General features: G+C 35.2%; 1 protein-coding gene across 1 annotated transcript; it reads right to left on the reverse strand.

The window, feature by feature from the left end:
* Window positions 1-6657: 6657 nt before the first annotated feature.
* LOC101391336 (olfactory receptor 7G2-like) lies at window positions 6658-7620 on the reverse strand. Its single transcript, XM_014790415.2, has one exon. The coding sequence runs from the start codon at window positions 7525-7527 to the stop codon at window positions 6658-6660; it is 870 nt and encodes a 289-aa protein (XP_014645901.2). The 5' UTR covers window positions 7528-7620.
* Between the last annotated feature and the right edge of the window lie 7527 nt (window positions 7621-15147).

The following is a 15147-nucleotide window of genomic DNA, read 5'->3' on the forward strand; positions in this document are numbered from 1 at the left end:
GCATGATTTAGTAAAGACTTAAACAAAGGACTTGAAATCCTAAAACTCCTGGAATAAAACATGAGGTTAAAGCTCCTTGACCTTGGCTTTGGCAATGAATTTTTGAATATGACAGCAAAAGCACAGTCAACAAGAGAAAAAATACACAAATGGGACTACATCATACTTAAAAGCTTCAGCAGAGCAAAAGGAAAGAAACAACAAAATGAAAAGACAGTCTGTAAAATGGGAAAAATATTTGCAATCCATACACTTGTTAAGGGATTAATATCCAAAATGTATATACAACTCAATAGAAAAAAATCAGTAACTGAATTAGAAAATGGGCTTATGGCCTGAGTAGATATTTCTCCAAAGAAGGCATACAAATGGCCAACAGGTATATGAAAAAGTGTCAACATAAGACACCATCAGAGAAATGTTAATCAAAACCACAATATGAAATCATGTCACACTTGTTAGGATGCCTATTATTAAAAAAAAAAACATAAACAAAAAATAACAAGTTTCAATAAGGATGCAGAGAAAAGGCAAGCCTGGCACACTGTTGATGGGAATGTAAATTGGTACAACTATGGAGAACACTATGGAGGTCCCTCAAAAATTGAATGTAGAACTACCAGCAATCCCACTTCTGGGAATATATTCAAGTAAATTGAAATCTGGATCTTAAAGAAATACCTATACTGCCATATTTTTGCAGCATCATTCACAATAGCGAAGATATGGAACCAAGCTAAGTGTCCATTAGTGGATGAACAGATGAAGAAAATGTGGTACATACATACAATGGGATGTTATTCAGCCTTAGAAAAAGAAGTAAATCTTTCCATTTGTGACAACATGGATGAACCTGGAGGACCTTATACTAAGTATAATAAACCAGATACCCAAGGATAAATATTATATGATCTCACTCATGTGGAATATAACATAATCAAACTCGTAGAAGCATAGAGTCAAAATGATGTTTGACAGGGGCTGGGAAAAGGGGTAAATAGAGAGGCGATGGTCAAAGATACAGAGTTTCAGTTATGCAAGATAAATAAGTTCTGGAAATCTACTAGACAGTATAGTGTCTACAGCTAAAAATACGGTATTGTAGGCTCAATTTATTAAGAATGTAGATCTTATGTTAAGTGTTCTGAGCACAAATAATTAAAAATAATAATAATAATGATAGAGGGGATGAGAAGAAACTTAGAGAGGTGATGGATATGTTTATGGTCCTGCTGGCTTTAACTGTTTCACAGGTGTTTACTTATCCCCAAACTCATGGAGTTGTATATATTAGTATGCACAGATTTTTTACATGTCAATTACACCTAAATAAAGTGGTATTTTAAACAAATTTTAAATAAAATAATCAATTAATTTATTAAAATCATGAATGGACTAAAAAAATAAATGAGTCATTAAATTTCAGATCCTCTTTCTTTCTTTTTCTGGTTGGGCCCCAATAATGCATGGCTCAGGCAGACTTGCTCACTGCCTCCTGAGGATATTCAGAAAATACGCACCAGCATCAAATCCAGGAGACCTGTTTCCTGGTTTAAGATGAAATCCTTGAGAAATTGGATCCTTCCAAACAAAGAAGAACTAAATGGCTCCGTCCTGGGTGTATCAACGTATTTCCTTTTATTCTTATAAATCATTGAGTTGGAAAATTTCTCTAATGATGTTTTAAAGGTGAATAGCTCATTAGGTTCTAATATTTAAACATGAATGGCAAGATAAAAACTCTGCTTCCATGATGAGATTATCTGAGCCAAGAATGGAACTGTGAAAACGAATCACTATATCAGATTTGATCATTTGGTGTAAGTTTAGAATCAGAAACACCTGAGTTTATTCCAGGTTCCAGCAGGTGCTTCAGGAAGAAGGAGGTGTTCACAACTATGTTAGAATTCTCTGTCCGTACATCTGTATGATGAGAACCGTCATGAAATCTTATAGGGTGTATGACAAGGATGAGAAATAAATAGACAATATCACCAAGCACAGTGCTTGACGTATGGGACCTACTTAATATCACCTATGGTGATTTGTTTAAGGCATGAACATGACTGGACAAAACAGCAGGGTTCATTACACGGAGAAAAGTAAAGATGGGACAAGACGAAAGAAGAGGATATAAAGAAAGAATAATCCTGGTGTGGTAAATGCAAGTTTCAGGAAAGAATTCATGTGCTGACATTCCCCCTGTAAATCTTGCCCATGTATAGAAGAGAGGTAGGAAGCAAGCCTTGGTACGTTCCATTCTTGTTCAACTTCCACTCCTTTGCCATATTACCATGTCTTACAACATCACAATTTACTTACTCTTGAAGGAATGGGTATTGTCATTGTGATACACATACACACACATGCAAACATATACACACACATATGTGTGTGTAAAAGGAGATTAAAACAACACCAAGGAACTCAACAAATTCAAGACTATGGTTGCCTTTGGGAATGGAAGACAGAAATGGAGGAAAATAATAATGGATGCTGTCTCCATACAAACTATTCTGTTATTTTAAGAAGATAAATAATATGGCAAATGTCCAAATTTATTAATTCTGGAACAGATACATGAAAATTTGTCCTGATATTCTGTGTTATTCTGCCTTTTAAAATATTCCATTGATTACTATAGAGATTTTGATTATATGTATGTAGTGTATTGTGTTTGCCTAGCTCTCCACCTCTTCAGCCAGAGTCCTCATAGACAGGCACGAGGGTCAAGACCAATAGTTATCCCCACAAAGGGATATAAAGAACCAGACATGGAAGCATAAATAAAAGATGAACATCCACCTTCATTATCTGCCCAGAAATTAAGGAACACTTAAGAAAATTATAGAACACTCCACAAAATTGTACAAGGGAAGGTTTCTCTGAGAATGGAAAAAGACCCCAGAAATTTAGCGTCAGAGTAGAAAATGAGCAGATTGATTAGTATCATTGCAAAGGTACAAGTAAACACATCAGATAATGGACAATTAGTCACACACTTGATAGATGAATAATATCAAGTCATCTTCAACATGTTCCCACTGAGCCCCAGAAGGACGGGTAGACAAATATCTCTCCATATTTGAAAAACAGATTAGGGAACTTGGGATGATGTGGGTGCCAACCCTAAGGAATGACATTTAGTTCTCCCTTTGATATTGAAGAAGATAAATGGAAACTCAGGAAGCATGAAACACAGAGTGAAGTGCTGAAGTATGGTGTAAAAGTGCTGGTCCCTGGGAAGAGGCTCAGGTGTGCTGCCTACTGACCTGAGCCAGGCTCTTGAGTAAGGTGACCACAGGCAGATTATTTGTAGTCTTTGTGGCCCTTGGGGTTCAATATCCATAGTTTCTCATTAGTCAAACTCTTTTGCTATCATTATGATACCAGGGAGATGAAAATTTTTAAAATTTCAGAGAAAGAAGAACTTAAATTCCAACATTCTTGTAGGCCAAAAGTATATATTTCTCTTCCATCCAACTATCTCTGTTCACATCCATTTCAAGTGTCTTTCATACATGGACAGAATTTCTTTCTGTAATTGAATTCTAGTCTTCTTTCCTAAGGTACATCCAAATGTATCCTTTATAACAACAGTCTAAGGAAGACTGAAATGATATTCAGGCTCAAAAATGTAGTTTCTAATACGGGTAAATATATCTTTCTTATAAAATACAAGTGATAATATAGCAAATATACCCAAAATAACATATTAAAATAACTGACCCTCTATCTGGCTCATTGTATTCTGTTTCTGCATAGTATATTCAGCAGTTTCTAATATATTCCCTATAATCAAAATAGACTGTGCATGGAAAGATACATGGTATTCTGCCAGCAAAAAGGCAGATTGAGCAGCCTTAAATCTTTCTCTCTCAAAGAAACATTGAAAATCAAGCAGAAACATTGAAAATCAGTCAGAATTAAATTCGTCAGAACTCCTGAAAGCAGTCAAAATTTACAGCAATCAAGTAGTACTGACTCAAGAAAAAAGAAACTTTAAACAGGTAGAAATGTTTTGTGGCATTTTTACTAGCTTTTGCCCCACTCCTTCCCTGGCATGGCAGTAGTTTCAGTCCTAAAATGGTCACAGAGTGTGTTCTGAGTATGAGACCCAGATCCACGGAAAGAGAGGAAGCAGAGTAGATCATTTCTCAAATCATTATCAGAGTGTTCTAATCTTTCTGGGAGCTACCTGAAGGACTGACAAAGGCATGCCTCTCCATTTTGTCTAACTCAAAATTCAGGCTGAAAAAGCAGTGGGAATTTTTCAAAAACACCACAAACCAAACTAACAGCCAACATGTGCCTATGTTAAAAGATAAAAATTGAAACATAAAATAGACAAGTTAAGACCCAAGGCAAAAACAGGGATCTTCTCTTGAGGAAATTAAGACATTTAAAAGCATCCAAAAGTACGGGAAAATTTAGAAATCCACATGCATGCTCATGGCAAGATATTTAATAAGAAAAGAACAGAGAAGAGTTAAACTTTCATTTTGATCTCTAGGCTTAGTGAAAACCTGGATAAGTGCTGAAAGAGTAATGCAGCACAAATCCAATCTATAAAGACTGAGAGAAGTGTGCTCTTTGTTTGTTTGCATCACTCTTCCCACTCAAGGAAATCTACCAAAGTGCTAGCTGAATAGCTAACAAACATTGATTTCAATGACAATATACAACAAGAATTACAGTCTTTGTGAATACATTTTGGGAAAGTCGCTAAACGAATAGACCACTACCACTTTCAAAAACTTTTTTTAAAAAGAAAAAATATAGGGGAGATTCTGATATACAAAGTTACCACATTATAATATTGAATCTAAAGGACAGGGGGAAAAAAAGAATGATGAAAAGTAAGCAGACATAAGGGATCTATAGGACACCAACTAGTGAAAAAAATCCGCATTATGGGAATCCCAGAAGGAGAAGAGAAAGATAAAGAGATGGAAAGAGTATTTGAATGAATAAGGTCAAAAACTTCCTAAATATGGTAAGAGCCATGAACCTACAAAATTAAGAAGCTCAATGAACTCCAAGGAGGATAACTCAAAGATACTAACACTAGCACACATTAACATCAAATTGACAAATCCAAAGGGAAAAAGAGAATCTAGAAATGAGCTCATCACATACTAGAATTTAAGATAAAATCAACTCAACACGTACAAGAAATCATCAATAAGAATAATAACCAATTTCTCATCAGAACCACAAAGGTCAGAGGATAGTGAGATGACATAAAGTGCTTCAAGAAAAAAAATTGTCAACCATGAATTTTATATCTGACAAAAATTCCCTTACAAAAATGAGGGTGAAATAAAATATGCCCAGATTAACCAAGCTGAAGGAGTTCATTAAAAGCCTGCTCTATGAAAATATCTAAAGGATTCCATCTGGTTGAAATGAAAAGATGCTATATAGTAATTCAATGCTGCATGAAAATATAAAGATTTCTGGTAACGAGAAACATGTAGCCAAATAAAAGAGCCATTATTTTATTTTTGATTTACAAATCTGCTTTTTATTTTCTACTGGATTTTTAAAAATCAAATATAAATTTTTTTAAATCTATGCTATTGGCAACCATGTATGAAGATTTAATTTGAGAGTAACAATATAAAGAGAAATGGACACAGCCACATAAAAGCAGAGGTTGTGCATGCTATGGAAGTTAGTGTAGTACTAATTCAAACTAGATTGTTAAATTTAACACCAATGGCAACCGCAAAGAAAATTATCCAGATATATTCACAACAGACAATGAGGAAAAAATCCAAAATATTCACAGCAAACAACCAACTAGACAAAATATAAGGCAGTAATGGCAGAAATGAAGAATAAAAGAAAGGTATTAGACATATAGAAAATAAATATTTGAATGGGATAATTAAGTATCTCCTTATCATGAAGTACTTTAAAGGTAAATGGATCAACGTCTCCAAAAGACAGAGATTGGAAGACAGATAGAAGAAACATGATGTGAATATATGATGTTTACAAAAGTCTAACAATAGATCCATAAATACAAACAGATTAAGTGAAATGATAGGAAATATACTCCAGTCAAATCGTTACCAAAAAAGAGCTAACATCAGCAAAAAATATTTTGTCTAAATTGTTAAAATTGACAGAAAAGTATAGATATAAGATTAGACAGAGAGATAGATAGATAGATAGATAGATAGATAGATAGATAGATAGATAGACAGGTAGATATGATATAGAAGAGTCAATAAATAAGATGATATAAGAATTATAAATATGTATACATAAAACAATGGAACCTCAAAATGCGTGAGGCAAACACGAAGGAAGTTAAGTCAGAAATACATATTTCTACAATACTACTTAAAGGCTTCACTACAAAACTTTCAAGGATAGATAGTACTTCCGGATAATCAAAAAGACACTTAGTACTTGAAAAATGGTATAAGCAAATAAAACCTAACAGACATATATAAACACTCCATATATCAACAGCAAGATGCATTCTTTTCTGGGGCACACGAGACATTCTCCAGGGTAGATCATATATTAGGTGACAAAGGAAGTTTCAAAAAATTTAAAAAGATTGAAATCATACAAAGTGTCTTTTGTGACCATAATATTACTAAACTAAGAATAAATAAGTGAAGGACAATAAGAAAATACTCAAATATGTGGAAATTGGACAATAGACTCCTGAAAAGCCAATAGTATCTTGCTGATGAGTTTTCTGAAAGCTACTTTCATGTCCCTGTTCCTCAGGCTATAGATGAAAGGGTTCAGCATTTGAGGGACAACAAAGTACATCACTGAAGCCACGGCAGTGTTCCTGGAAGAGTTAGTGAGGGCAGAACTAATGTACACACCCAAACCTGTCCCATAGAATAAGGACACAACTGAGAGGTGAAACCCACAGGTGGAAAAAGCTTTATACTTTCCTCCCACTGATGGCATTTTCAAAATGGAGGAGACTATCTTAGTATAAGAGAAAATGATTCCACACAAAGGAATCCCAGCAAATACACTAGTTCCAAAATATACCATGATGTTATTGATGAGTGTATCAGAACAGGCAAGCTTGAGGAGCTGAGCAAGTTCACAGAAGAAGTGAGGGATTTCCAGGTCTTTGCAGAAGGATAGCCGTAACACCATCAGACTGTGGAGCAAAGCATCCACAATGCTAAGAGACAGAGAGAGAAGAATTAGCAGGACACAGAGTCGGGGGTTCATGATGACCATGTACATGAGTGGATGACAAATGGCCACATACCGGTTGTAGGCCATTGCTGCAAGGACAAAATTCTCAAATACTCCAAAAACCAGGGCAAAGACAATCTGGGTGAGGCAGCCTGTGTAAGTGATGCCTTGATTCTGTGCTTGTATGTTCAGCAGCATCTTTGGGATTGTGGTTGTGCTTATACAGATGTCAGTAAAGGACAGATTGGAGAGAAAGAAGTACATGGGGGTGTGGAGGTGGGAGTCAGAGCTGACAGCCAGGATGATGAGGAGATTTCCTAGGATGGTGACGAGGTACATGGACAGGAACAGGCTGAAAATGAGGGACTGCAGTTCTGGATCACCTGTCAATCCCAGGAGAAAGAATTCTGTATCTTCTGTGTGATTTCTGGATTCGATGTTGTTGATTAATCTTATGGAAAATCTGGGGTGAAAAGAGAATAAAGTGAATGGTCCTGGAGAAGCAGCAGAAGCATCAACTTTGAACTTGTAAGAAATGGTGGTACCACTACAGACTTACTGCTGATAAACCCTGCGTGAGGATCAGCAATCTAAGTTTTAACAAGCCCTCCATATAAATTTGGATATGCTAAAATTTGAAATCCAGTGCTCAAAATAAAGGAAAACATTCTATATTGTGAACACAAGAGAATATTCAAATGTATCCCTTTGCTAATTTCTCCCTCCATCATCATCTCTCACTCTTCCTCTTCCCTCCACTCTCTTTATGGGGCCTTGTTTTTATTGATCATCAACTCTGTTTCTCACCTTGTGCCAAGTGCTGAGAATGAAACAAAGAAAAAGACATGATATTTCCTTCAGAAAAATTCCTTGCCTTCAAACAGGAGGAAATACCAGAATTAAGTAGTAAATATTTCTTGTAGAGTATGGTCCCCAATTTGGCATGACTCAGAATCATCTGAAGAGCTTGTGAAATTACAGATGAGTTGGATCCTACCATCACTCCATTTATTCATAGGGAAAGCTTTGTAAATTGAGATTATGTCACGAACACAAAGTACAAGGTGAGTTCATGGCAAAGACTGGATCTGACATCAGATCATCTGACTGCTGAATTGACTTTCTTGACTAACCTCTTTTAATGTCTCTGGATAGTACAGAATTATCATTCCTACACCATCACGCAGATTTCATATTTTACCTTTAAAATGGTACTATTTCATCCCAATCCTGCCTCAAATCTTTTCACTTCCTTACATGATACATCCACATCTACCCAGGAAGTATTGTGTCGCAGGTGCATGGCGTCCATCCAAGTATACGCTCTTCACCTGAGCAAAATTAGAAAATGTTGCCTATCACCTTAAAGCTCATGAGACTCTCCCATGGAAATGTGACACAATTGCATTAGCAATAGTTCTAAGATAATCTGGAAAACTATGTCAATGAGATTGTCTTTCTCATCCTAAGGGTAATATTTTCCCCTAAGGTTTTAGGTGGCATATCACTTTAAAAAAATAGCTAACTGAGAGAAAGAATAAAATGCATAGGCTCCTAAGAAAACAGATGAAAATAGCTTCAAATTTTGATCCTTGAAAGACATAAACTTATAAGATAAGAGAATCTTATATGGTACTTATAAGATAATCAAGTGTCGTATTAGGATTGTCTCTGTAAATTGGTGGTCCTCCCTCTCAAAGAGGAAAAAGAAGTGGCCATGACAGTCTTTATCATTTGATGTATTATTTAGACTCGAACCTTCTGAATTTAATCCAGATCAGGAATTGCTTTGTGAAGGAGGAAAATTGTTCTGTTTCTTTTGAACAATTTTTGTTCATAACTTTAAAGAACATGATGTCCTCATTAGTGTAATGAGAACTGTCATAAAAACATATGGGGATGTTGCAATGATGAAAAATGAATGGAGGAAAAGCATCCAGCACAGTACTCAGCATCTGGGACCCTAATACTGACATTTCTTATTGTGTTTTTTTTTTCCTGCCATGAACGACAGCTCCTGGCACGTTCACTCTTCAGAAAGAAATAATTGTTTGAGGGGCAATTTGAGGAAGGAAAATTGAAAAAGAGAACATCCCTAGACAATAACTGCAAAATTCAGGATAGAGTTTCTCAGTGAAAACTCCAGCTGGATACCTTTACCCTGTATAAAAGGAATGAAGGAAATATTAATGATATCAATATTCATTTGTCCTGGACGTATGATGAAATATATAGCAATTAAATTAATTAAATAATAAAAAGAATTGGATACATTAATCACCACAAATAATGAAAACATACAGGAGAAAAAGCTGGCATAACAAAAAGCCTACAGAAGGAGAAAATTTAAAATATTTTTTAATCCTACATAGATAAGTGTATATTTATTTTATTAGGTATTATTTTTACTTATCCTACATAGATTTCAAGTGAAATTCAAGTGAAAGAAAAGTACAGAAACAATGAAGAGCTTGGTACCCATCAGTCAAATTTACTGAATTCATACATTTCACTATTTTCGTTGTGTGTATCTTCACTGCAATAAAAAAATACAGCTATAAGTGAATTTCCCACATCATGTATTTGCACAATCTTGATTCTTTTCCTTCCCCAGAGGAACCCGAAACTTCATACACGTTATTCCCCTTCAACTTTCACTATAATCAGTATTAATGTTCCATAAACAATTGCATGGTTTTGCATTGTGAAAGCTTTATATAAACCAAAATGTACTGTAAATGTTATTTACAGTTGACATCTTTGGTATTTATTTTTTATTAATATGGATGTATTTAGTCCCACTTCATTAATTTTAATTAGCAGAGAGTATTCCACTATATTGTTACATCACTATTTTTTTTTTTTATTGCAGTAATATTGGTTTATAACATTGCAAAAATTTCAGGTGTACATCATTGTACTTCTATTTCTGCATGGACTACATCATGTTCACCACCAAAATACTAATTACAACCCATCACCACACACATGTACCGAATTATCCCTTTCACCCTCCCCCCTCCCCCCTTCCCCTCTGGTAACCACCAATCCAATCTCTGTCCCTATGTGTTTGTTTATTGTTGTTATTATCTACTACTTAATGAAGGAAATCATACGGTATTTGGCCTTCTCCCTCTGACTTATTTCACTTTGCATTATACCCCCAATGTCCATCCGTTACATTACTATTTATTTAACCATTCCCAAACTGATAGGTGTTATGGTCAGTGCCTTTCATCCTATAGATGTATATGAATACACATAAAGCCATGCATGGGGGATATGATCATATTCTAGGTGAGGTTGTTTCAAGGATGGGGAGAACAAGTACTGAGGAGATACAAAGAGGTGACTTCTGTCTGCGTATTATTTTGTTACTTTGTTAAAATGATCTGAAGTTGATATTGCAGAATGTCAACATATGTTAATTCTGGAATGAGTTGAAGCATGGTTGTATTTTTATTATACTACCTTTATTGTTCTTATATAAAATACATTGTAATTTTGTAAAAAGAAATAGGTGCCATGCAGCTGGCTGAGTCTCTCCCTGTCTCCACATTCTCCCCAGAGTCCTTCCAGCCCAGTTATAGGGATAATAAAAACAATCTTCTGCAGAATCATATAATAATAACAATGAATGGAAATGAAAGGAAAAACTGACCAAACCCCTTCCCCATGACCACACAAGAATTCAAGTAAATGTCAGAAACATTCATAACAGTCAACATGTTTGAGAAGGGGCAGATTTCTGCTCAGGTTCTGTTAATTTTCAGAGAAAGTAGGAGACCAGCGGATAGAACATTGGCTGAGTATTGATACAAACATACGTGGGAAAATGTCAAAAAGATGAGTTAGGCTGCAGTCCCATGGGACACCTGGTTCTCCTCATTTCATTCAAGTACACTCTTCATTTCTTCACATAAATGAATTTTTGGTAAAACTGCTGCCCTCATTGGCAAAGCATTAACTAAGGGACTTTAGGTTACCTGACTGGCATCCCTGTGGAATGATACTTGACATGTCACCTGGATATTGAAGACAGAATATATGTCTTCAGGAAGGGCAGAGAGACAAAGTGACACAATGGACTCCTGGACAAGAAAGATCATCCCTGGGTGGACCCTCAGGTGTACTTCTTCCTGAACAACAAAGGCTGTTGAATGAGGTTGTCACAGGCTGACTCCTCACAGTCTCTATATCCCTGAGGGTTTAATATCCAAAGCTCCTCATTAAACAAGTATTTTTTGTGTCATTCTGATCCCTGGGCACCGCAAATCCTTAAAGACCCAAGACTGTAGAAGAGAGAAATTCTGATGGCTAATCCCTGATCTTGTTAGGCCTGGTATACATCATCCAGTTCTCTCCATCTATTCAGGTTCACCTCAATTTCACATACCGTGTGAATATGCACACACACTCCTTTGTTAATAAGTTCCAGACTTCTCTTTTTGAAGTTGCGAACAGAAGCATCTCTATGTAATTAATGATATCTTGGAGCCTGATTCCAATTTTTAGTGTGAAAATATAGTTCATGTAATGGATATAAAAATATATTACTGAATATAACTAAAATATAGTAAAGTTCAAATAATTAGAGAAATTTCATTTTTAGAGTCACTGAATGTTTCCTGTACCACAATTTCTGTTCTCTATATTTTACACAGAAGATCCTGAAATATCTCTGTTATGAATTGTGCTTATGATCAGCATAGACAGACTGCATACTCCTCTTTTAGACTTTCATAACCACTTTCCCCATTCACACAGTAGATGCAATGTACATTTTTATTCACATTGGCAGACTTTGGGTTGCATTATGATTCTTCATTTTGTGTTATGATAAAATACAAAGTCACTAAGGGGCAGATTGTGCAATTTTGTCTATTATCTAGTAGATCTCTTGAGATTTCGTCCGTAATTGAATGTGGGTGATGATGTTCCATGTTAATATTCACTTAAAATCATTTTTCTTTAAGGTCTTCAGTTTTTTCATTTGTACATGAATTTATTTTACATTTTTTATTTTTCTGGATGAACTTTCTTGATCTATATTTTCCAGGGATATAGTTTAAAAGAAATCTTATGACAGGATACCATAGTAATGTCACTGTTCACAATTTTAAAATCATTAACTTCAAACACATAAGAAATAAGTAAAATACACAAAGTCATTGCTGAGATTAAAAAAGGATAAAGTTTTTCACACACCACGAAAAACCTGAAACATGAAGTGGTAGGTGGACTGGAGCCAAGGGGCTCTATGGATTTATGTCCATAGGTGAGAAGATACTGATTCTTTCAGTTAATGAGGATTGAATGTCCTATAAAAAGTTAGGTGCTTGAAGCCAAGGGCAAAAGTGGAACTTCTTTATTTGAGAAAAGTTGGTTAATGTTGAGTTATGGACATGATGGGGTCCATGGCTGTGGACATGGAATACTCAAAATTAAAAATCTCCAAGGAAGAACTGAACTAATCCATCAGTTGACTTTATAACTGGTTTTGTGATATTCTCCATGTCACTGAGAAGAATGAGTGAGTAAACTGAATTCAGATCTAGAGAACTGGTGATTGGTAAGCATAGTTATGAAATTGGTTCACAAGGAAGAGTGAGCACATTGGTAGAGAGAGATGGAAAAACTTTCTCATTCAAATAAAATCTGCAAAACAAAATATAACAGGTAACACTAAAATAATCCTGAAACAGAAAAATAACTAAATGAATTATCAGAGCATAGGGAGACCAACAGCGCTGAAACTGATAAGAGATGGGAAAAATATTAAAGATGATCTCAAAGAGGTTATGTCAGACAGATTATAGCAACATCCTCCTAACTACAAAGACAGACATAGGGTAGCCCTAGGAAAGTGACTTTTGAATAATACTAAATTTCCAGTGGCTTTAGTCAAGGTGGTAAATATAGGAATGATAAGATTTGGATGGATTATAGATATATTTTGATGGCGCAGGCAACAAGGTGTTCTGGAAGACCAGACACAGGTTATAGGAGAAAGAAGGTAATCATGGTAGAACTTAGAGAGAAAACTGCTCAGCACTGGAAAAATTAGACTTGTCATCAATGATAGGAAAAATTGTGTGCTTATCTTATTTGTGGATTAATATCAGAATTTTGTTTTTCAAAATGTTGAGTTTCAATTGCGCATTAGGCATTTACGAGGGAATGTCATGTAGGCGGTTGAATATACACTTTTAAAATTCAAGGGAGAGTATCTCTACGGAAACATAAATTTGGGAGTACTGAGGGTGTTGATGGTCTGTCAATCATGAGTCTGGATACTATTACAAAGGAGTGATGGTAGATAGAGACGAGGACTGCGTAGGGATCCAAGAGGCCCTCCAGTGTTGCAAGTTGGGGAGATGAGGAAGATGATCATAGGAGAGACAGAAATAGTTGTTAGTGAGGTGGGAGTAAATCCACAATAAATATGATGCTGAAAGTTGATAAAATAAAGTATTTCGGTAAGTAATGAATGGGTTAATGATGCTGATAAGTCAATTAATGGAAGGATGGAGAATTAAACAATGTATTTAAGGTAGAGAACCTTGATGAGTTTTTAAGAATAGATAATGTGAGCATCTAGGAGCAAGGGTTTCACTGAATTGACCTCAAAAAATAATGGTAGGGAAATTGCATAGAGTACAGAAAGCTCTTTTGGGTGCAGAAAGCTCTTTTGAGAAGTTTTCCTGTAAAAGGAGCAGAAAATTGAAGATGTAGCAAGACCAGGGGTCCAGAGAGATTTTGTTCTTGTTGTTGTTGTTTAAAGAAACGCAAACATACTGGAAACGATTAGACAGGAACTAATCAAAGTAGAGTATTGATGATGCAGGAGATTGACAGGAATTGTCAGAGCTATGTCCTAGGGTAGGCAAGAAATTTTTAGTTCTGTGCAGAAGCTGAAATGTTGGTCTGGATTAGGTAAAGATAAGTTAAACTTTAGACCAATTAGACCTAACACACATATACAGAATGCTCCGACCATCAACAACAGAAAATACATTCTTCCCGTGAGAACAGACCACATGTTAAGCAACAAAACAAGCCTTAACAAATTCAAGAATATGGAAATCAGATGAGGTATCTTTTCCAATCACATTGGAATGAAACTAAAAATCAATAGCAGATGGAAAACTGGAAAAATCACAGATATGTGGATATTAAAAATACACTCTTTGATAACAGATGAGTCAAAGAATAAACTCACAGTTGAAATCAGAAAATACTCTGAGAGCAATGAAAACAAAAACATAACATACCAAAACTTATGGCGGACAGTGAAAGCCGTGCTAAGAAGGAAGTGTATAGCACTCGTTGAGTACATTAAAAAAGAATAAAAATCTTAAAAGAAGAATCCAACTTTATGCCTCAAAAAACTCTAAAGGAAAGAACAAACTAAATCCAAAATTATCAGAAAGAAGGAAATAACAAAGATTAAAGATGAGATAAACAAAATAGAGATTAGGAAAATATAGATTAAATCAAAGAAACCAAGAGTTGGTTTATTGAAAAGATTAACAAAATTGAGTAACCCTTAGCAAGATTAACTAAGAAAAAAGGAGAGAAGGCTTAAATAACTAATATCAGAATTGAAATAAATAGGAGACATTACAACTGATGCCACAGAAATAAAACAGAGTATAAGAAAATCCTATGATCAACTATACACCCCCCCAAAAAAATTAGACAAGGTAGAAGAAACGGATAAACTCCTAGAAATATACAAAATACCAAGACAGAAGCATGAAGAAATAGAAAATCCCAACAGACTAATAACTAGGAAGGAGATTGAATCAGTAATTTAAAACCTCCCAATAAAGAAAATCTCAGATGTCTTCACTGCAGAATTCTACCATAATTTAAAGGAGAACTAACAACAAACCCCAAGAAACTCTTCCAAAAAATTAAAAATTTGTACATGCCTAGCACACTTCCTGAGCAGAG

Source organism: Ceratotherium simum, chromosome 39, assembly GCF_057802395.1.
Source record: "Ceratotherium simum simum isolate JZ-2026a chromosome 39, ASM5780239v1, whole genome shotgun sequence".
NCBI classification, from domain to species: domain Eukaryota; kingdom Metazoa; phylum Chordata; class Mammalia; order Perissodactyla; family Rhinocerotidae; genus Ceratotherium; species Ceratotherium simum.